The sequence below is a fragment of the Camelus bactrianus genome, chromosome 7 (assembly GCF_048773025.1).
Source record: "Camelus bactrianus isolate YW-2024 breed Bactrian camel chromosome 7, ASM4877302v1, whole genome shotgun sequence".
Classification (NCBI taxonomy): domain Eukaryota; kingdom Metazoa; phylum Chordata; class Mammalia; order Artiodactyla; family Camelidae; genus Camelus; species Camelus bactrianus.
Genome location: NC_133545.1, coordinates 51,229,571 through 51,253,715, shown reverse-complemented (window position 1 = coordinate 51,253,715; position 24,145 = coordinate 51,229,571). Strand labels below are relative to the sequence as shown.

Here is a 24,145-nt window from a genome sequence, read left to right as displayed (position 1 = left end):
GATATTTGATGAGATTAAGGAATTTTATTTTTACTTCTGAAAATAGTATTGTTATATTTTTAAAAGATCCCTTTTAGAGATATATACTGAAATATTTATAGAGGGAATGATATGACATCTAAGATTTGTTTCAGTATAACTTTGTGACATTGGGGATCAGGGCCTGAGTAAGACTATTAATAAGATAAAGTTGACTGTGTTATTAATGATTAAAGCCCGGCAATGAGTACGTTGACTTCATTAGACCGTTCTCTCTGCTTTTGGGTATATTTGAAATTTTCTATAATGAAACTTTTTTTTAAAAAAGTTTGAAAATATTATAGCCCGTAAGAAATTGTTGTTCTGCTTTAAACAACAACAAAAACATAAGAAAGCAGTATGAGTACAAATGCTCTCTCTCTGTACTTGGAGTTTAGCTAATGCAATTATCCATTTAATTGTCAAAAGAGTTACACTGAAATCTACAGAGGACTGTTTTGTGAACAGTCCATTTCCAAAAACTGTTCACATCACATTTTAACTTCTTCACAGAACTAAAAGGTAGGTGGCATATCTCAGTGCTTGTGTCATAGGCTAATGAATATCATACTGGCAGCCAGTCTTCATCTTTTTTGAAAACTGACAAAGTAATTTGCAGACAAGTCTGAACAAATATATTTAATTTAACTGAGAAAATCAAGATACAAATGAAGTGGAGATACTAATTTTCTTCTATGCCTCATAAACAAAGTCAGGAGGCATTTCCAAAAAAGGAGGACTTTGGTACTGTTATGAGCAGTAGCCACAGAGTTAGGATAAGTATCTCCATGCAGGAGACCTGCAAGGTCCTCCTTGTGCCTGCAAGGTCCTCCCCTGGTGTTTGCTTAACTAAACGTGTATTTTGATATCGACTTTCTGGATTCTTGAAACCTTGTAACTTGTATTTCTTGATGTTTGAGTTTCTTTTATTATGTTTTGGACTTATTAATGTTAATGTTTCCAGATGCCACCATGGAATTGTTAAAATATCATTTATGTCATGTCTTCCCAGACTTTGTTGAAAGAGTTTTCAAAGAATATTTAATTAGGCTTCAAAGCCAAGTCTTCACGATATCTAAGGACAGTGTAGCCAATCCAGGTAATGTTGAAGGACACATTAGCATATATCCAACTTCAAATCATATATTTATCTTAGCTCTGTCACTGTGGAATTTCAAACACTAGGCTGGTGCTGCTTATCTCTGAGTATAATAAAACTGTTCCAGTAATTAAAAATAGAAAGCTATTTCTGCATCAGAAGGGAAAAGGTAGCATTCGCCTTCCCAATAAATGCGTTTAAGCTAGAAAATGGGTGTATTTATCTCTGGTTATTTGGTTATCTATTGTGGGACTGTGTTAGAAAGACCCAGCGGACAAAGCAGCCTTGAAAACTACATTCATCAGCCTCTGAGTAAAATCTCTTCCTGGTCTCTTGATTGTGGAGTAAAGCAGTTCCATTAAGTAGCCTCTTCTGGCCTGGTAGGAAATGATAATGGATGGGCCCTGGGAGACAGCCAAGCGCAGCTATAGCCCTGAGAGTACGAGTGGGAAAACCAAGGCTCCAGCCTCTGCAATGAGATGCCTTTCCCAAGGCAATCCCTCTTGCTTTCACTTTCTCCATATATAAAACAGGGATGCTAACCAAACTTACAGGGTGACTTTGAGGATCTTGGAGGATACCCTGTGAACTTTAAAATGTTATATTAGAAACTAATTGTTTTCTTTACAGCCAATTCTACCTGTTTTTACAGTCTAGAAATATACGAAAAGCACAATCAGAGGCCTAGTTCATAAATCATTTTAAAGTAAGATTGTATAGACAGCAGTATTTGCCCGCAGCCCCATCTTCCTACATTTTGGAAGAGAATTATTTTTAAAGACAGGCTTCCATAAAAGATACAATTCCAATAATTATATTTCAGGATTAACATTTTTTTTTTTATTAATAAGATAGATCTTGGTGTGATTCATTTTCAGTGAGTCACAAAGGATAAGACATGATCTTTGTCCTCAAGAGGCTTACACTGTCCTCCTGGAGACCGGCCAGTCCCTGAAACAATAGGACTAAAGTAACCATCTTAAAGCCCTTCCCTGTCAGCCCCTGCTTTAGACCCCTTTGAGAACTTCCCTTTGCCTGTTCAGGTGGCTGTCTGGCTCTTGCATTCTTTTAGCTCTGTTCAAATTAGAGCTTTGTGTTTGTTGTTACTCCTGTCCCCACCCGCCCTGCTTCCTGCTCCTAGAATGCCCTCCTCCACCCATTTGCGCAGATCACATTTTACTCAAATCCTTCTTAGCTCAGCCCCTCCTCCACACCGCCTTCTCCAGGCCCCAGTCAGAGCAGTATAGTCACCCCTGTAGATTCCAGAATGGGTGGAGCTCAGTGGGAGGACTGGAGAAAGTGAGATATTGAACAGAGCCTGGAAGAACTGGTGAATTTGGGCAGGCGAGCCAGAAAATGGAGAACCTATCAGGGAGAACAACTCCCAAGAAAACAACTCCATAAAATATTGTAACATAAACACAAAATAAATATTGGCTATAATTTTATGGCCAACCCTGCTAGAACCAGAAATTATTTCATTCAAAGGCATATTTTCTTCAATATGTTAACTTTTTAAAATCATAGAAGTGGGAGATTTTATTTTAAAGCACACTTGGATTGTTTTTGCTCTCCAGTAATTTATAAAATGGGACATCACATGTTTTAGACTAGATTAAAAATTATAAACCAGTATCTTTGGAATTAGTGGCAGCAGGAAAGTTAATAATGGACATGAAAAGAAATAGTGGAAGAGAAGATCATATACTTACTAGGATATTTTGCCCTTGAATATAAAGTGATTTGAAATCATCCAGAATAGCTAGGATATAAATAGCAAAAACATCTAAAAAATAAAATGAGTAGGATATTCTTTGTGAAGTGTATTTTGCAAGTAAAATGTGTCTGTATATCTGATCTATGGAACCTGTTTTTATCTATACAGTGCCTTAAAGGAATTTTAGGACTTCTTATTCTCTCAGTTTGACTTTTTTCCCAGTTGGACTGTTCAGATTTTTTTTTTTCCTACTTTTATTGATGAATGGAATAAAGGCATTGTTGAAACAGTTAAACCTGAGAGGTGCAACTCAGGGATTTAGTAATGGGTTTGATGTGAATCATTTTAATGCAAGATTGTGGTTGTCATTAGGAGTTTCCACAGCACTTTTCCTTTATATCTATTAGGGAAAAAACATGATGATTTAGAATAATTAAATAATTTCTAAATTTTTTAAAAATAAAAAATCTACCAATAATCAGCAATATACCCAAGAATACTTTTCATTTTTAGCTCACTCTGATCTTTATACTGGGGCCATCGGTCTCTTCAGCAAGTATCTTTTGGGCAGTTAAATGCCAGCTGGAATGATTTGGCATGTGTTGAATGAAGAGTGCCAAAAAATATTCTGATATATATCAACTTTGAAAATAAAAGGTTTAGGTAACTCCCGGAATGAACCATTCTTTCGTCAAATGCACAATGCTTTCATTATTCTTTCTTGATTTTTTTAATTTCATATATATCATTTGGTGGTTTTTGTTTTATTATATTTAATTCTCTTAACTATGGAAATAATCTATTAGCAAAACAATGATAGCTTAAATCCATGAAAATGTAGAAATATGTTTTCTCTTTTCATAGTTCAACTTATTTTTATGTTACATGAGTACTTTTAAAAAAAATCATTGTTAGAAATACTGTTATTTTGAGGACTTCTAAGTAAATCTCAAGAAAGCCACTGAGCACAGGTGAGTAATAATAAGGAGTATTAACTTAGCACCATGGAGGATATTTCGTACACCGCTGTGGGGCGAGCAGTTGTATAATGTTGTACTGTCGTTGTCTTTTTTGCATTTTCACACAAAGGACTTTAATGCTTTTTGTATTAACCTCCACGGCTTCCTGGATTTGTGATCATTTCTAAGAAAAAGAAAGAACGTGGCATATGTTTTTCTCAGTATACGAGGCAATAGGATGGGTTTATTATAAACAGGAAGGAGAACCCCAAGCTGATGGTACAGAGGAAACTGCTGGCCTGAGAAAGGGATGTCACACTGGTGTTGAGGAGTGTGAAGCTGGCGTTTACGTTGGGATTGAGCCTCTGTGGGAAACAATTTGACGACTGGCTTCTGGAGCACCAGAAACCATGGAGCCATAAATTTCCTACTGTTTATATGTCCCTAAGAGGCAGGATTTCTGTGAAATCTTCTCACTAAAGACAAATTTTTTTTCCTTAATAGAACTCCATAGAGAACTATTTGGCATTTTGGGGGTAACATGTGCTAATTCAGTTTGTCCAAGAGCTGCACTAGATGCAAAATTAATTATTTATGCTTCACTCTATCTAACTCTAAGCCATAAAATCTATGAGGCAGATAATGAAAAAGTGGCCTTCAAGAATCACATAAATAATTACCCTACAACTGTGGCTGGCTCTTTAGAAAAGTACACTGAATGGAGACAGTGGCTGAGCTTCTGACCCTGACTGTTCCGTGTTTGTAAGGTCCCGGCTTTTCTGCTGTATCACTAGAGTTAGAATGGAATGCATGACCTCAGGCAAGTGATGTGACATCTGAGAGCCTTATCAGAGTGTGAGATGAGGGTCTGGGGGTATTTCCTTGGTTTTCAAAGTGTTGCATGCCTCAGGGATATCAATTATAAGTTAAAATTAAAAAAAAAAAACCCACACATTTAATTATTAAAGCAATAAATACAGTTGCAGCTCAAATTTATTACCTGACGTACTGTAATACACTGGAGACCATGAATTCCTGTTAACTCATACGGCTGGATTTTTCTGTGCGGTGCTTGGGTCACACTTCCATCTGCTGGAAAGTGAGTACCATGCATCTTGTCTGACTGGTCCCCACAAATCCCTGTTGACTAGTACTAGATGTGTGTTTGGCAAATTAATAAAAATGAGTGATTCTTTAAATGTTTAAGTCTTTTTAAAAAGTAGACTTGAGAATTTGTAATTCTCTGCTAGTCTTCCTCTCTCTCTCTCGCCCCCTCTCACCTGTGCAATCCACTGCTATAAAAGTGTACCAAGGAATACAGTCTCATATCATCAGTGTGCTGTGTCCCATTAAACTGGGCTGGGCTTGGACATTTCTGTCCAGTTCATGCTCTCCTCGTTGTGAAATAGGCCTGTGTATGGTACGTAACTTTGTGAGTATGTGCAACCCTTCAAATAAAGCTTCATCTGCTGGACAGGCTTGGGCAGGTCCCCTCTTGGGAGGATGAGGGCAGGAGTGGCTTGGGTGAGAGAACTCATAAGTGAGGAAACATTTGGACTCCTGCCCACCATCACCTCGGAACTTCCTGAAGGTCCATTAGCATGTTTTTTTAAGCAATTGCTCCAAAGCAAAATTCTCCCACTGGTTACCAATCTAGGGTGTTATTTTTTTCCAGAAGATTCTGTGTCCTTCTCCTCCTTGATTAAAATGCTGAGAAGAGAGGAACAGACTTCAATCCCCCTTGCCATAATAACTTATCTTCTTCTAAATTCCCATGTGTACTTAATAGTCATGAACACTCCCATCAGTTTTGGATTTGACACACAATTAGCTTTAATCAACTGAACTTGCTCTCTGGCATTTGACACCCCTCCCTGCTGATTTTTTTTAACATAATTATTTTAGAGCAGTTTTAGTTTCACAGCAAAATTAAGAGAAGTGTCCAGAGATTTCCCATACACTCTCTACCCTCATACATAGATAGCCTCTCCCATTGTCATCAGCCCCCACCAGAGCTACTGGGTGATAAATTTTTTTTTTCCTCTAAAATTATATTATTGTTTGTCAAACAGAAACAAGTCATTCAAGGAAACATCTGCCTGGTTGCTGCCCTGATATGTTTAGACCTGTGTGCACAATTGCAATTCTTGAGAGCAAAGCCCATCTCTGACTTTGCTTACCTTTACTTCCTCTTTAGTGCAGGGTTTTCCAACCTTTACGCTATTGGAATTTTGGACCAGCTAACCCTTTGTTGTAGGGGCTCTCTTCCAGCATTGTAGATAGTTCAGCAGCATCCCTGGCCTCTACCTGCTAAATGCCAGTAGCTGCCCCCTCTTCCCTGAATGACATTTAGAAACATCTCCAGACATTGCCAGATGTCCCTTGGGGAACAAAATTAACCCTGGAGTGAGACCTCTGCCGTAGTACAATGTCTGACTCGTAACGAGCACCCCCCAAATACTCGATAAATTAATAAATACATTTGAACCACAGCTAGATACTGAATCCTTGACTATTTCTCTGTTTTAAGAAATGATGATTTCTTCTAAATTCCCAAAATTTAAAACTTGAAATGTTGTAAATATGCAGTTATCGCCATCCTGTTGTCCTGTAGACAAAAATTCTACGAGTCTTAGCTTATCTAGAACAGAGATTTTAAGACATTAAAATGTCCAAAATATTTGAAGGATGAGTCTTCTGAAAGTAAAAGTATGCCACAATGTGTGTAAGTGAATGTGGGTTTCTGTTTTCTGAAGCGTTGGGACATGAGAGTGATGTCAGCAAAATCAGACCCTCTGGGAAGCTGGGTGAGCCTGGTCAGTGTCAGAGAGGGAAGGATCGGGGGAGATGCCATCTGGGGAAAGCCGAAGAGAAGGAAATGTGCTTGCCCTAGGGACTTCTTAGAGATTACACTCAGTAGATGGCTTGAAGTGATAAGTAGAGTGAAAGTAGGAGTTAATTTATGCCTCTTGAAAGTTTTTGAAAATAACTTCATTGAGATGAAATAAGTGACATATAATTAATTGTCTTAATTCATTTCAATGAAGGGGTTGTACATTGATACTTAAAGTGTAATTTCTGGTATATTTCTATTTTTAATTGAAAGGGAAGCAAAAATCAGTATTCAGAAAGATTAAGTATTCAGATAGATTATTCAGAAAGATTAATTATTCAGATAAATTAAGAAGTGAAACAATTTTGTAAATTTTATAATGAAATTTTATCATGATGCCTTTATGTCTTAAGGAAGATTTAGGTGATCAAAGTTAACTCTAAGTGCACTTTTTTTCACAATATACTTCCTTTGGGCTTTGCTCATTCTTTCCTTATAAGGTAGTTGCTTAGCACAATTTAAGTTTCCACCATTAATGACCCTGGCTGGGAACTATAGTTGTAAAAGTTTGAGGAGAGAACTATTATTAAATTTTGTGCTTTTTAAAGAGAGTTTTTTTATTCTTTTATATCATTAATTATAAGAATGAAAGGGATGTGAATGTAACAGTGATATTTTTGTATTAAAGAAATATTTGAATTAGAAACATTTTTCTTTTATAGGTAGGCTATTTGTTATCTTATATTTTTAATGTCTTTTTTTTTTCAATTATTATAAATACTAAAGCTTACATAGAATTTGCTAGGAGATATAATGAAGCTTGTAGATGCTGGGTGATCTGGATTCCAGAGAGGCTGGTACTGAATCATGATAAGGACACTGAACAAGCTAGTGTTATTCTGAACAACAGAATTGTATAGTGTTATTATAGGTATAAATTTAGCTTATTGCTTAGAGTGTTCATAATTTAAACTTTCAGAGAGCAATTTGATTGTTTTGTTTTTCTTTCGAGAGAATGATGCTACAATGTTATCAACCCAGATGATTCCTGGATATGACTTTTTTGTACGGGATTTTATGATATTTGGTCTTGCAGTTTTAGCTTTAATAGAAAGGAGAATAGCTTATAATTATGGGCAGTTTTTAGTTCTTTTTGTGGTAAATTATTTCACCCATTTGGAATATAGAATAAAAGGTAATTCTTGAAACTTGTCCCTAAACACAGAGTACATCCTTCCTGAGAATGTTGTGGTGAAATGGCTCCATTATATTTTGAGTTTTGTGTGCTGGTGTTATTGTATCTTAATGACGCACTTTATACTTGGGGGTAACATTGTTGCCGTATAATTTTTATCATCTTAGAATTAGAAGTCTTCTTCCCTATGGTGTGTTGGGTCACAAGGAATGCTTTCCAACTGGGTTGCCCAACATGATAGCCACCGGTATGTTGGGTATTTCAATTTTAATTTTAATTAATGAAAATTAAATGAAATTAGGCATTTAGTTCCTCAGTCACACTAGCTACACTCCAAGTGCCCAATAGCCACATATGTCTAGTAGCTAGGTTAGATGGTACAGATACAAACATTTCCACCATCACAGGCAGTTCTGTTAGATACACCTGTCTAGAATGGGTGTTGGCAAACTCCAACTTGGGGGTCCATTCTGACCCACCATTTGTTTTGTAAATAAAGTTTTATTGGAATACAGCCATGGCCACTTATTTACATATTGTCTATGGCTGCTTTCAGGCTATAACAGCAGAAATGAGGAGTTGGAGCAGAAACTGTGTGGCTCACTGAGTCTGAAATACTTTCTTTCTGTCTGCTTGTAGAAAAAGATTATGACCCCAGTTCAGAGTATACATACTCATAATGTTGAGGTTGTTTGGCTAGCATAGTTATTATGTGCATGGCATTAATTAGTGGTATAAAATGCCTTCTATAAGACTACTTATCATCCTGTCAACAGTCATCCCCCAGGAGGAGCAACTAGAAGGTAAGTGCTTCTCTGATAGATCAGACACTTTACAAAATGGAGAGAATTAAAGACCAGTACTAGGCAAGACAGCATGCAGGTGTCAGTCTACTCAAGGTAGGCAGGGCAAGGGGCAGAATTAGCACACAGTGGCTGTGAGACCCTTCTGTGCTGCTGGCCCATCGTCACACTGGGGCCCAGAGTCAGGCTGGCAGTAAGGGATGGAATGTGAAAAGGGCATGAGGGAAGTTAGAAGATTAATAAAGTGAAGTGGGGTGAAATGTACATAACACATTAGATCTAAAAAGCTTTCAGTTAAACCTTTTCATTCAGACTTAAATATAAATTGATTCAAACACATTTATTTCATTCATAGAACACTTGGTTTCTAATTGATTGGATCATTTTAGTATCTTTATGGTCTTCTTTCATCTCATAAAATAGCCAAGAAGTTTAGTCTCCTAGATGACATGTGAAATACTTAAATCATTTTGTCTTACCATTTTACATACTATTTTATTTTTAATACTGTTTTGAACTAAGGAGCTTTTCCATTTTGGTGGGACAGGAGCTTATTTTGTCTGTGAGTGTTTGGGTTATAGTTTTTTGAATGGAAGCCACAACATCATGATGTTTACTTAGTTGGTTTCAACTTGTAAATTGTAATGCAATGTGGTAAAAGTAAGCCTTTGGCACTGGCCTCATAGGACTGTCTTTGTTACTCTTTCTTCGCTCCTTTCCCAGGTTTAAGCCAGCACAGTTTCTTATTCAAAGTGCCCTTGCTCTTCTTCGGCCAGGGCTCCAGTGAGTGCCTTATAAAGGCTGACCCTCACTGGAGCAGATTATAATGTAGCACCCAGAGCTAAATTTAGAGGGAAGCCAAGCCTCTGCTCTAAATAGTAACAGCTAAACGGTAGAGACTTTTGGTGCACAGAATATCTTCATTTAGTCTTTCAATACCAGTAGGTGAGTCTCTGTGTTTGTTTGTTTGTTTTTATTTTTGGTGTTGTGTACATCAACATCTTTGCATACTTTTTTCATGTTCACCTGTTCTTATGTTATTTTCCACATCAAATATGTTGAGGTTGTGTAAAATAAGCCCACATAACTGGGCTATGAAGAAATAAACTTTTGGGTTTAGGTCTGAAGAAAGTATAAACAGAGCTAAGAATTGTTTTTTTAATTAAGGTATAGTCAGTTTACAATGTGTCAATTTCTGGTGTACAGCATAATGTTTCAGTCATACATATATATACATATATTCGTTTTCATATTCTTTTTCATAATAAGTTACTGTAAGATTGAATATAGTTCCATGTGCTATACAGTATAAACTTGTTTATCTATTTTATATATAATAGTATCTGCAAATCTTGAACTCCCAATTTATCCCTTCCCATCCCCTTCCCCCCAACGTAAGTTTGTTTCTGTTTTTGTTTTGTTAATAAGTTCATATGTATTTTTTTTTTTAAGATTCCACTTATAAGTGATATTTTTAAATAAAATAATTCTCTCATAGGTAAGCTGTGTTTGGGGGTAATTCTCCATTGGCAGGAAAATAGAAACAAAGTGTAAAGGTAGAGTTAATGAGGGAATTCTATGTGTTTATATTCTAGACCCTAAAATAAGTCTTTTAGAGAGGGCTCACACTTTAAAAATATTTTTTAATTCTAAAATGAAAAATCTTTGGCAGAGGGTAACTCCTGCCTTGCGTGTGTGCTTCCCAGAGAAGTTCCAGGCTACTCGGGCTCTAGTTTTGGTTTTGTATCTCCGTACGAGACCCATAATCTTTAACAGGTATTTTTCTTTGCTAACACAAGACAATGCGCATGTGTATTCGTTTAGTTGTGCCCCAATGAAATGTTTGCTGATCTAGAGTGAATCTGTTGAGGATGCCAACGGTGAAAATTCTGAATGAAAGAGTTTTACAGTGGGTATAAATAATGCATTAGAAACTCTATTTCCAACATCTGTCAAATGAAATGAGATTTCATGAAGTTTATTACATTTGTAGCTATTTGAGTATGTAGCTGCTGCCCCATACACACGCTGCAGTCTGTCACCTCTCAGCCTCGGTCTGGGTGTGTCCTGTTGTGTACCTATCACATCGTGCTCTAAATGTTTGGTATTCTTCTGCTGGGCTCTGCTTCTCGAGGGCACAGAATCTGGCTTAGTCATCATTATATCTCAAAGCACAATATAGTTAGTTCACTTTCCTTTGTAGGATTGATAAAAATTCTCTCTACTTAAACCATAAAATAAATTACTTTTTGGCTTTGTTACTTTATTTTTAATGAGCTTCACTTTAAAAATTGTGATTAAAGTTTTCAGTGATAAACAGATTGCTTTCCATATGAAGATAGAGGTTTCTCCTCTCATGGGGTGGGAAGGAAGTTTTTTGGCACTTACACTGAATAATAATTTTTTCATATTTTTAAGGATTTCTCTTAAATTTTGAGATATAATTCAGTAGTTTACTGGACTATTGCAAGTTTTCTTAATTGTTTAATGGGGTAATTAATGGAGAAAATCTAGACGTTTCAAATCAGTTTTAAAAATCTTTGAAAGGTCATAATTTGCTTGACATTATCTTAATTGTTCTGTCTTCATAATTTAGGCAATCTAGACATACTTTCAGATTAGAATATTTATGCTGACAAGGCTATTCTCAATTTGTAAAAGGTCTTGTAGAGCAGATTTTTCACTTTTTTAAAGAGATAATTGATGATATTTTAAAGCATATATGAAATCCAGTAGAAGAATTTAAAATACCCAAACTCTCATCCTCTGATGTAAACAACTGAGAAACCCACTAACAATTTCTTATCTTTCTGAAGTGTTTCTTACCTGGAAAAGCAAATGTTAATATGTACCCCTTTTTAACCGAAAAAATTATGCTTTACACTCCTTCATTCAACTTGCTTTTTTCCGTTAACAGTATGCCTTGAACATTTTTGCTTATCAGTGCAGCAGTTTATTTGACAATTATTTTTTAAAGGCTTATTCTCTACTCAGTATTGTTCTAGGTGCTAAAGATAAAGTATTGAGTAAAACCTACCAAATCCTTACCCACATGGGGGTTACACTCTTATGGGGGGAATAGACTGTGGCAAACAGATAATAATAAAATTCAGGTGCTGCTAAGGACTATGGAGAGAAATACAGCTGGATAAGGGGAGAGGGAGAGAGAGAGAGAGAAAAAGAGGGAGGGAGAGAGGTGCAGCCTCATTAGTCAGGATGATCAGGAAAGGCCTCTGAAAAGGAGGCATTTGAGTGAGTGCAGAGAGTAAAGCCACATGAATGGCTTAGGAAAGAGCCTTCCCAGAAGAACTTAGCATTCTTGGAAATAACATGAGGGCAGTGTGGTTGGGGCAGTAAGTGACGGGAAGAGAGGTAGATGTGTGTAGGAAACATAATCAGAGAGGAAGCCAGGGCCAGAAATGTAGTACATTTGTATCTAATTTATTTTGTAAAGCTTCGTAGTTCCATTTGATGGCTTATTATAACTTACTGAACCAGAGATGGTTTTATGGGTGTTCAACTTTCATTTTTTTTTATGCATCCGACAATGTTGCAACTAAATTCTTTTATACACACGCATATATTTGCATACTTGTGTGGGTATCGCTGTAGAATAGGGATTGCTGAACCACAGGTTATGCACATGTAAATGTTTATAGATGTTCACCAAATGCTTCCCAAAAGTATTGCGTGGAGTTTATCCTCTATACCAAAGTTTATGTCTGTGGTTAGTTATTTTTCTTGTGTCTTTTTTCAACACTTGATATTATTAAACTTTAAGCATTTTGCTAGTTCAGTAGTTAAAATACTTTCATTTTTTAAAGTATATTCAGTATGGGTGAGGCTGAACATATGCTTATTACTATATATGTTTATATGAGTTATTTATTTGAATTGGATAATCTTTTTTTTCTTTGTTTTCAGAAATTTTATGAATAAGCATCAGAAGCCAGTGCTAACAGGCCAGCGGTTCAAAACTCGGAAAAGGGGTAGGTTGTGCCGTGTGTTTGTGTGTGTGTGGCGGGGATGAGGGTGCACGTTTAAAGTTCTAACCATAATATAAGACTAGAGAATGTCAACTTTAACAACACTGTAGCCAAGTTATTTTATTAGCAAAAGCAAGTTTATTCAGGAATAGCCCAGAGGAATTGCAATTCAGGATATGCAAACTATGGGGGACCGTGGGCAAATCAGAGAAGGAGAAGGGGAAGTCGCTATTATAGGGAAAAGGGGCAGATGAGGGGATCTGTAATAACCCAAGAGTACTTGGAGGAGGCTGGGGGTCCAAAGTAGGTAGGCTTGTCATTGGTTGGGCTGGTACAGTCTCTGATGGGCTGATAGGCTAGGCTCTGATAGGCTAGGGTGGTTGGGTGTAGAGAAGTTTTCTTCTTCCTACTGGGCAGTGAAGCAGGCATTGCCTTTATGTTGGAGACACAAGAGATGTAGGCTCTTCCAGTTTAGAGCAATTGATGATGCATGGCAGAGTGTGAGAGCTCCCCTTACAGGCCTCTCCCGACTGCAATTTTAGCTGAGGTTTCTTAATCCCACAGAAAAGGATTAGAATTATCCTTGTTTCCGCCTAACGTCACTAATTCCTGTCTCTGAGCTCTGGCTGTAAAGTCTGAAGTTCTGCATTCAAGCCTCAAAACTGCCGGTTTCTTAGGTGTTTGATTTTGGACAAGTCATTCAATTGGTCTGAGCTTTGTGTCTTTGTCTACAAAATGAAGAGCATTGTATCTGTTCAGTTTACCTGACTCTCGTGTGAGGCTGTAAAGGCAACTGATAAATTTTACAGTTTTTGACATAGCGTCTGCATTTGGTTTTTGCTTTGTGTTTTTAAGAAAATGTTCATAGCCAAGACGGTAAAACTAAGAGAAGAATAAATTAGGGAAAGAGGTATTGAAGACTTTTAACCTTTTTAGAATTTAGGAAGTCAAATTAAATTTACCACCATAAATATCTTTAAGACTCAGGATATTTTCAAGTGTCTTTTGTTGTGGGGAGAGTAGTGGTATACCCAGTGTGATGATAGGGGTACAATTTCTATATGTGCGGGTGACTTCTTTTTATGTTATGTTCATCCTACCGTCCTTTCTGTGTAAAGAATTTTAATTTTTTAAAATATTTAATCAGTTTTGCATAACTAAGTAGAAATCCTCTTGGATTTAAGAATAGTTGAGCCAAAACTTGACAGGGATGCTTTTTAAAACAGGAAACAGTGTGAAATTTTTATGTTGACCAACACTGAGGAGAGTGGCTGAACAACATTTAAGGAAGAATCCAGTGTAAAGATAAAGGATGATTAAATGTCTTTCTGAAGGCCTCATTGCTGATTATGAAGCGTAATGCCCTGTAGTGGTCATGGAATGCTCAATTGTTGAAGTGATAAGCCAAGTCATATGCGTTTGGCATCTCCAGCATTGAGGCGGTGCCTGCAACTGACTTTTTCTTGCAATGCCCTTAAGTGGTGAGAATGGTCGTGTAGAAAGAAAAGAACTCTCAATACAATAGATCATTTGTATTAGAAAAGATAGCAAGTGTCACTAGGTAAGCAGTAAGGCTAAATTTAACTATAAATGCTGCCTGCCACAAAGCCTTACATTCCCACTAAAAAATGAAAATTAAAAATGATTTTAAAAACCAAAGCAATGGTTGTTTTGTGCAGTATTTCTGTCTTCTGCTATTCTTTTTAAACAATTTTTTTTTGCATCTTTGACATCCTCATAAGCTAAATATAACCTGAACCACCTCCTTATATTTAGTCCTTTTATAAACTGTGCCCGTCACTACAGTTCCCTGCTGAAATCTGGAAGTAGATATCAATACAAGGTGTTCCAACCAGCGTGTATTCTTTGTCTCACTGTTTAAAGCCGTCTGGAAAAAATAAATGACGTGGATGATTGCAAAAGGACTGAATCAGAAACCTAATTAGAGTGAAGGTATTGTTGCTCCTAGTAATGTGATAACATTTAATGTATGACTGACGGTGAGGTGAAGAAAGGTTTGCCCCCGCCTGCCGGCCAAGGGGACGTGTTAATCTCAGACCTGGATCTCCAGCTTAGTCATCTTTATTAGTGTGACGCTGATTCACGGTAGCTGAGCTCAAGAGCCAGGAGCTGGTCCAAGGATGTATTGCACAACCACAGACACGATTCAACGAGTAAACTGGCCCTTGCGGTCAGTCTTTAGTTTGGAACTGGAAAGGTTTCCTCTGATGCTGAACTGGTTTGCCTCTCATTCATTCGGTGGGCAAGATTGTGCCTGCGTCTTATGGCTATGGGAGGACTCAAAGGGAGCTGCCCAGAAATATGTTACATATCATTTGTCAGTTGATCTAGATTTATATAACTCAGGTCTGTAGAGGATTAGAGCAGCACTTGAGCCATTTTGTGCCAAACTGCTGACTGGGGGAAAAAAAATGGAGTCAACCTGGGTTGTTTTGCTTTTCATAGTAGTGAATTGCTTCCTGACAATTTGTTGTGCTTCGGTTTTTCTTTTACTCTTATATTGGGGCTGACTGCAGATATATGGTTGGCAGTTTTGTAGGGCTGAGAAAAAAAGCCTGCTGAGGACACTTCAAGGTCATTTAGATAGGCTGTCTTCTGAAGATCTGTCTGCAGTTTGAAACTATTTCCTATCAAAGCTAATGCGCTTCTGTGCCAAGTTAGTATTAAAATCTATTTCTTCTTGCTTAACATCAAAATTGAACATTATGGTAGGACACATAGTACAGAACTTCATTCAGAATCTCTTATCCTTTATGAAATATGCACATCTTATTTATGATATTTTCTCCAAAGAAGTTGTGTTTTCTAATCTGACTTGTTGGTATCTGAAAGGATGAATCCTTCTCCCCTGAGCTATGGTTATGCTTAGCTAAATGGAATATTTAATAATTGGACTGGCCTCTCTGTAAATTTTGTAGAAAAATTGGATTAAAAATAGTGAAAAAAGAAGAGAGGAAAAAAATGACCAAACTGCATTCAGAGTGACCATGTACTCAGGTTTCTTCCTGAGACTTTAGATCTGTATTGGTGATTTCAAATCACTCCTAGATTTATAATTAGTAGTCTTCATAACTAATCAAGTAAATCTTTGAATGTTGAAATATACACGTAAATCTCTGTGCATAGTTAGAAAACCCCTGATAGTTCTTATTCACTTGCTGCGCCTTAGTGACCTTCAGAACGAGATGTAGGTTATGTGAATGATCATTTAATTAACAGGTTGAACAAATGCTGTATTAACCAGTTACCATACTTCTTAAAGAAAGCAATCTACAGGCATACCTGAGTGTCAGAAATAGGCCTGTTTCTTTATGTCAGTGCAAGAGTGATTATGACTACCTCCAGTGTCATACTTGTGATTCACCAACACAGAATAAATTTGAGACCCTAATTGTGCACTTGCCACTTCAAGGGAGGTTTGACCTGGCAAATGGAAACTCAAGAAAGTAAAGGCATATTTTTGTTAGGATTTTCTTAGTATTTCTGCCACATTGTCCTCAGATAAGATACAAATCATATATACTGTTTGTTGTTTCAGATGAAAAAGAACCTTTGGGTAAAATAGTATCTTATTTTCCCAAACCTCCATTAATGTTCTTGCCATTTTCCTGTACAGGAATTATGTATTCCTCTAGATGGACACTTATCTTAGCAGGTGGGAGCTTTGTTTTTCAGCCTGCAAAAGAATTAGTAAACTTCGCCAACCAACATGACTTTTTCAGATTCCCAAGCTATGCATGGTCATTTTGACCTAATGCGTTATTACTCACTGTTGAAATATCTCTGGCTATGATATGCTATCTTCCTCCTTTTACTCTTCTTCTTTCTTAGCAAATCTTTATGGATTTGCTACTATTTTTTTTTTCTTTTGGAAAACTATAACTGGAGGATGAAGGCCTTTTTACAAACGAAAGTTTTTCAGTTGTCTCTTACATCCAAAACAAAGCCCTCTGTGTGAATTGGTAATTTAGTCTGGATTTTCCCTTATTTACCAACTCATATTTTCCAGTGCCTTGAATTTATAATTTTCAAATCACCAGAGTCTTTTTTTTTTACCACCTGTGTCATCATCCAAGCACGTTGGGGCGCCATTGTGGAATGGCCTCAGTAAATTTTGGAAGCTGGTCACAAGGCTTAATAAACAGCTTGTGGTCTTTTTACTTCTCATGTTTTCATATTAAAGGAAAGGGAATTTTTTCTCAAGGTGGGAGGAGAGTTCCCCTTTGGCTAGACCCTGAGTAGGGAAGGAGACTTCCTCTGTTTGCCAGTGAGTTTGTCCTACGGGGCACAGTTACCCACTCCTCCCTCGCCTGGGAATCTCTTCCTCTAGAGTTCCCATTCTCTTCCTCACCCTCCACACAACAAGACCCGAATTATGTTTTTCCCGCAGTCAACATTTGCATGTTCTTGGCTGCGTAATGTTTTGCTTTTGGCATCAAAAGGACTTTTATCTCTGGTTCGTAGCAAATAGGGTTCAAGTTCATTTCCATCTGTCTTCGTGGTGTCTTCTGCTGCATGACTCTGACTGGTACTGGGGATGCCAGTCTCCTCTGGTTCTGAGGCTGTGACGTTAACCCCTTGCAACCCATCCCTTCTAGGACCACCATGAATAGGCAATCTGTACAAATCAGATAGGTGCTGTCTGGTTTTTAAATATCATTTTTAATTGTATTCAAGTTATGCACGCACATGGTTTAAACAGTCAAACAGTTCTGCAAGACATGTTATAACAAGAGCAAGTCTCTTCCCCAACAGAACTCTTTCTACTCTTTAACTGCTTCTTTCGGCATTTGCATCCGTGTCGCCAAATAACATTCCTATATGGCTATTTCTGGATTTTCCTGCTGGAGGTATTGTACATGCACTTCCTGCCGTGGACGATGAGAATGAGGCTCTCCATCGCCCCACCACCGGCAAACCTCTTACCCTTCTCTGTCCTTTCATTATATCACAGTTTTAGCAAGACCCCTATTTAGGGTTTGTATTGTTATGATTTTGCACATACTGTTCACAGCTGAACTGTTTATTTGATTTTTTTTCCTAAACACCATTTTATCTGTGGATTTAATGTTTGATTTTTTTTTTTTTTTTTTTTTGGATTAGTTTTCTGTACCTTAAAACTAGTCTGCCCTAACCTTTCCCTTTGTTAGGTGAATCTCTGAATACAAACACATTAGGAATTCTAACAGTGATATTATATTGAGGACTTCTGACCATATATCGAGTATCATACCATAGCCTTGTATTAAAATACCTTCTCCCAGTAGGTTTGTTCTCTGGGCCAGCTGTACAGCTGTTAACTTGAAATGCTTGAAATGCTCGAAATGCTCCTTCACTGCGATCTGAAGGCTACTGTTGTCTGTCTGTCTCTTAGGTTTTTTTTTTTCCTGTTTTTCCTGGGACCTCATGACTTAGTAAGTTCACAAAATCATGAGTTATTCTCTCATTTTGATGGAGTGTCTGTTTCAATCACTTTTGAAAAGAGTATATGAGAAACGTAACTTTTGAGGCCTTGAGAGTCTCAAACAATATGTTTATTCTGCTCTTATGTTGAATCAGTCGTTTGACTGAACACTGGAATTCTAGATTGAAAATTGTTTTCCCTCGGAATTCTGAAGTAATATCTTGTAGCTTCTGGTATTTCTGTTGAGCAATTCAGTGTCCTTCTGTTTCCTGAGGGTTTATATGTGATTTGGTTTTTTGCGCCTGAAACTTCAGATGGTTGCTTTATTCCCCGCGCTCTGGGATTTCACAATGTGAAGGCCCCTTGTTGTTCATCCACTTTCAGCCCTTGTGCTGGATCCTCAGACAGTCCTTTGCTGGGAAGCTCACGTCTTTTAATTCTGTAAAATTTTCTTGAAATTTTAAAGTCATTTCCTTCCCTTTTTAAAATTTTCTTTTTATTACACTTTTGTAGGCATCTGACTGGTCTGCCCTTTTTCTTCTCTTTTTGCTCCTATTTTATAGGTCTTTGACTTCTTTCCTAGTTTCTCAGCTTTCTTTTTCGAATCTTCTATGGAGTTTTTAAGTTTTTCTGTCACATTTTTCATTTCTAGGAACTCCTTGTTTCTATAGCATTCTCTCCTGCTGCTCTTTCTTTTTTGCAGTTGCAATACTTACCTCTCTTATACCACTTCTCTAAAGATATTTATGATAGTTGTTTTTTTTTTTTGTTTGTTTTGGGTTCATCGTTTGCCCTTCTCTCCTCACATCCTGATTCATTTTCCTTAACGGGTGAAAAAGGTAAAGAGCTTTGAACTGAATCTTAGATTCTTTCCCCTTAATCTAGTCATTTTTCTTATGCTTCATCTGACCTCTAGTGGGTCATCTTCACTTTTTTTTTCAACAGTATATGATTTTAACTTTATTCATGATCTGGGTATACTGTGTTGCATATTTGAAAGTTGCTAAGAAAGATTTTAAAAGCTCTCATCACAAGAAAAAAATTATAAATATGTGTCATGGTAGACGTCGACTACACTTACTGTGGTGACCATTTTGCAATACAGACAAATATTGAATCACATTATGTTGTATACTTAAACTAATATAATGTTATATGTTAATTGTATCTCAAAAAATTTAAAAAGAGATGTCCCTCTTTATTCCTCCCTCCCCATCTTTATTTTGTTCATTTATATATTCTCCCTTCTTTTTGATTCTCCTTGGATCATTTCCTCTTATATCACTGGTGAAACAAAATTTTAAGTTTTGACATTATACTTTATTTTTTTCTCAGATGGTTAGGGTTAGTAGATTACATTGGCCTACCCTGTAAGTGACACAAATGACTAGTCATTGATCTTTTATGTATTAGACAGAGTGAACATATTTTTGTGGCCCTTTTAAACAGATATGAATTGCTTGCATAAATATTTAAACCAGGGGTTTCAGAACATAGAAATCTAGTAGGAAATTTCCCTTCAACTCTTAAATGATCACACTATCGAAGAACAGTGAACAAAGGAAATGTATGTTTGCATTTGGGAATGTGGCGTATAAGTAAAGGAATAATTGTGTAATTTATTTATTTTAGATGAAAAAGAGAAATTCGAACCCACAGTCTTCAGGGATACACTTGTCCAGGGGCTTAATGAAGCTGGTGATGACCTTGAAGCTGTAGCCAAGTTTCTGGACTCAACAGGCTCAAGATTAGATTATCGTCGCTATGCAGACACGCTCTTCGACATCCTGGTGGCCGGCAGTATGCTTGGTAAACCATGTGTTAGAGCATCTTCTCGTCATATATGGACTTTCTGGTTCTGTTGAAATATTTCTTTATGAGATAGAATTTTTATAAGCCTACATTTATTATGAGAGTTGATTAAAAAAAATAGAAATAGGAGTCTCTACAACTTTTACCTAGGTTACAGTTTGGAATGGCATTAATGTGGCTGTGAAATGATTGTTGGTTAAGAGAGGCATAGAATTGAGGACTTTGGTTGACATACAGCACAGTTGGCCACTTGGTTTTAGCTAAAAGCCAACTTTCCCGCATGTCCCTGATCTTTAAATGTTTCTGGAGTGGACACAATAGAAGGTGTAATTTCTGCAGTAAAGTATAACTTTGTGTCTGTCACCTAAATCCTTCCAGTATATTTAATTAAACCCCAATTGTCATAGAACCTTTCTTTTGAACTCCACTTTTTTTTTTTTTTTTTTTGATGCAGGGAGATGTAACTGTGTCAACCAATTTAGAAAGAACCCCCAGCATTTTGTTAAATGACATTTCATCCATAAATAATAAAATGTCTAAGAAATATTTTTAAATCTAGTTTTTAAAATAAAATCTTTGTAATTGTGAGTATGAACCTAAAAGGATCAAAGGTAGAAGTTTGGAAATTATTAACAATAAGTAAAAAGCAAAATAAAAACTGCTTTGTAACTAAGTTATAGAGCAGGGACATCAGGGAAGAAGGCTTCAGAATATGAATTAAATGGCATGGTATGTTGATCTAAATGTTTATTAGGTGTTCTAACCACCCATCTTTCTTCTCATAGTTATTCTTAGAACTTAAGTTTTCATAACTAGTTCCTGTGGTACCCTTAAATCACTAGAAGTGGTAGATCCTTTAGGCCAGTGATTTTCAACTGCCTGGGGGACATTTGCAAGTGTGTGGAAGAGTTCTGATTGCTACAAGACTTGGGAGTGGAGGCCAGGTATGCCACCTACTTTGCTATGCAAGAAACATTCAGGACAATGAAAAATTGCCCTGCCCAATGCGCTATCAGAGCCTTTCATTGAGAAACAGGGCTTAAGCCAGCCTACTTTAAGATGCTGTTTCTGTTCTTCCATTCTGGGGTGCAGCCACTCTTTGATTTGTCCCTCTGAGCTCTTAATGTCTTCGTTGGTACATGACCTCATTTATTTCCAGGTCCCCTTTTGATCTGTACTGTTGATTTTCACTATGTAGCAAGTTAACTTTGTTGTTACTGTTTATGAAAACCTCACATTATCACTGTAGATAATTCAGGTCCAAGTATAAAAGCTATTTGTAGTGTGTTCAAATCTCAATACCCAGAGATAACCATTTTAATGTTTTGGTTAATTCTTTTCTAGAATAGAAATGTCTTTACCTAAATACATAAACTTTTGAGAATGGGATGATACTATACAAACATGGTACTCTCCGTGCTGTTTTGTATTTACTCAGCAGTAAGTTGGTGCCTTTCAGGCTGGTGAGTGTTACCTTAGATGATTCCCAAAAGAATTAAAACCATAATGAATAGTGAAGTTGAACATTTCTGTGATTATTGGCTTTTTTTTTTATTTCATTAATTATAGTATACTTTTATTAATGCACTGGTGAGCTCTATGCTAGAATAGTCGTCAGTGAGTTTTGGTTCTTGCCAAACTCCTATGTGACTTTTATTAGTTAATCCAGTGCACCCTCTTCAGTTTTTAGTGCCTCCCTGGCAGCACTGTCGGCCCTGCTGTTATTCTCGAAATGTTTTACTTTCTTGCCTTACGTGAGAGTGTTTGGACTCCCTCCTACCTCTCTAGATGCCACTTGTTACCTGACTCCTAGGTTTCCATTCTTATCCGCCCACATGTATTGTAAGTTATTGGTACACTTTGCATTGATGATCTCAAGTCTTCATTTACCATCCCTATGATGACGATCACCAAATTTATATCTGTAGCCTTGATTTCACTCCTACACGCCACGTACATCCACAACAGGGTTGGGCAGAACGTTTGGTATAACTTATGAGCACAGGCAGTACAACCCCAGATGTCTACCGAGGCCAGACCTATGCTGTTATAAATAAAGTGAGCCAAATGCGTTCTTTTTATATAAACACTGTTTACTTACGGAGTATGTAAGAATTTTCCTCACACCCACAACAATATCTACCTTCTCCCACTGTTCTTGAAACAGCAGCCATCTTGGTTTTCAGTTGTGCCCTTTGAAGAGTAGACAGAAGTACTATTTTACTTTTCTTTTACTTCTAAGGAAAAGAACAGGATCGCCAAAAATTTTAGAAATGACAGTTAATACTTGGGCCCAATATCAAGGAACAAAATTTTAAATGTGAGCTGTAAGTAATATTATTAATGTGTAACAAATGTTTTGTTTTGTGAAAGAATGCAATTTTTAAATCTTACCTCAAGAGAAAAGACTGTAATTTCAAAATCAGACTCTTTAGTTATGTAACTTCTATCAGATAGGAATCATTAGCCCAGAGTTTTTAGCAGATTATCATCTTAATAAAATTTTGTTCTAGGTGGTTGTATTCATAACAAAGGGCTAATTAAATCTTGTGCATAAATTAATTACAAGAGAATAGAGTCCTGAAGAAGTTGATTTTTCTAAAAACTAGTTTACTTATAGAACTGTATGCTGGAGTCTGGAAAAAAAGTTGGCTGTGTGTAGCCCACTTCATCCAAAGATCTGAATCAGCCTTAAATCAAGGCAGTTACACATTAAAATAAATAAAGTGGCTGGTACAAGTAAATGGTATACAAATATTTGTTGAGTGTAGGATAGATATTAATCTAACTTGGCTTTCTCAAACCTTCTACCCTAATTATGATGAAGTAAAGTCAGAAAACAAAAACTCGTAGTGTTCTGACCCTGCTCTTCTGATGAACCAATGAACTTTGCAGTGGACACCATTGAAACGTACAGGAGGAGCCTTTGAATGAGGAAAGTTGAGTCACAGAAGACAGGCCTTCTTTTGTTCTAATCCACTTATTCCATGCTACTGTATAAGCCACAGGGTAAAAAGATGAGAGAGAACAAAAATACATGCTTTCCTAGCCAATGTACCTGCTGGGTGATCAAATACAAATGGCAGGGAGTCAGAGTGTATGCTGTTCAACCCTGTGTGGGTAACTGGGTTGGTGGAAGAGGGACAGTTTCCACACCTACCAAAGTAGAAACCAACAAGATCTACTGTAAAAGCCAGGTCCGGTCAGCTCCAGTGTTGGTGAACTGCAGTCCAGCAAAATATTATCAAGCCTGGAAAGTGAGCCATGTCCTGATGTGGGAAACATTAGGAACTGCATTGAGGATAATTAAATTAAATTCACTGAATAAATGTTACTGTTTAGCCTCCATGGTTAAGGATGTACTTTGGAAAGAACGAGACTTACAGTGATAGGATCTTGTGAAGGCAAGTGTGTAGAACATCAGTCTCATACACGATGATAGGAGAAAATTGAACAACCAATTTGCATTATATTAGAAATGTAATCAAATCATAGGAAGACGTATGCATCTTTTATAAGTAAATTTGTTTTTAGAAGAGTCAGCTCCTCCAGGAGTCTATTTTCATGCAATTAATTTATGCACAAGATTTAATTAGTCCTTTGGAATAAATACAATCACCTGGAACAAAATTTTATTAAGATAATAATCTTCTAAAAACTCTGTGTGTCTCCACATGCACATCATTCTATGAACGTTTATCTGACGTCTGCTTTTATTGTTTTCCTTGCTGTGCAGGAATCGATCCGTTCTGCAGATGTTCTTCTGATTTTAGTATTGTCCTAATGGTAATTACCTTTCTCTTTTCAGCCCCTGGAGGAACACGCATAGATGATGGTGACAAGACAAAGATGACCAACCACTGTGTGTTTTCAGCAAATGAAGATCATGAAACCATCCGAAACTATGCTCAGGTAGAGCCTGTCCTTGAGAGATTCTTGTGCTGGAAGGGAACTGTTTGAACAGGATTTAAAAATAATATTAGGTTTAGAAATTCTACAGGCCACTTTTTAAATAGGAGTATTAGATAGCTCTTAAACATGAAAAGATACTCAATTGCATTCATAATAAGACAGTGGGCATTGAAACTTAATGAAGGTAGAGTGTTTGTTTGTTTGTTTGTTTTTGCCTCTCACGTGTAAGAGAAGCAGGGAATTGGAGCCTCACATGGTTTCTGGTGGGAGTATAAATTATTCCAACCTTTTAGGGAGAGCAGTTTGGCACAGTCTTTCAAAACTAAAACTTCACATCCCGTTTGACCCAGCAATTCTACTTTGAGGACTTCATCCTACATGCTTAC

At 36.9% G+C, this 24,145-nt stretch overlaps 1 protein-coding gene across 3 annotated transcripts in view; it reads left to right on the top strand.

The window, feature by feature from the left end:
- BZW2 (basic leucine zipper and W2 domains 2) overlaps positions 1–24,145 on the top strand; it is a 51,125-nt gene that overhangs the window by 4,025 nt on the left and 22,955 nt on the right. For 2 of the 3 annotated variants that reach the window (XM_074367390.1, XM_074367387.1), the window contains exons 2-4: positions 12,549–12,613; positions 19,668–19,844; positions 23,656–23,759. In XM_074367390.1, the coding sequence (XP_074223491.1) occupies positions 12,556–12,613; positions 19,668–19,844; positions 23,656–23,759 (339 nt within the window). In that variant the 5' untranslated portion in view covers positions 12,549–12,555. Of the gene's footprint in view, positions 1–9,483; positions 9,570–12,548; positions 12,614–19,667; positions 19,845–23,655; positions 23,760–24,145 lie in introns of those variants that run through there. The other variant, XM_074367389.1, reaches the window with a different exon arrangement.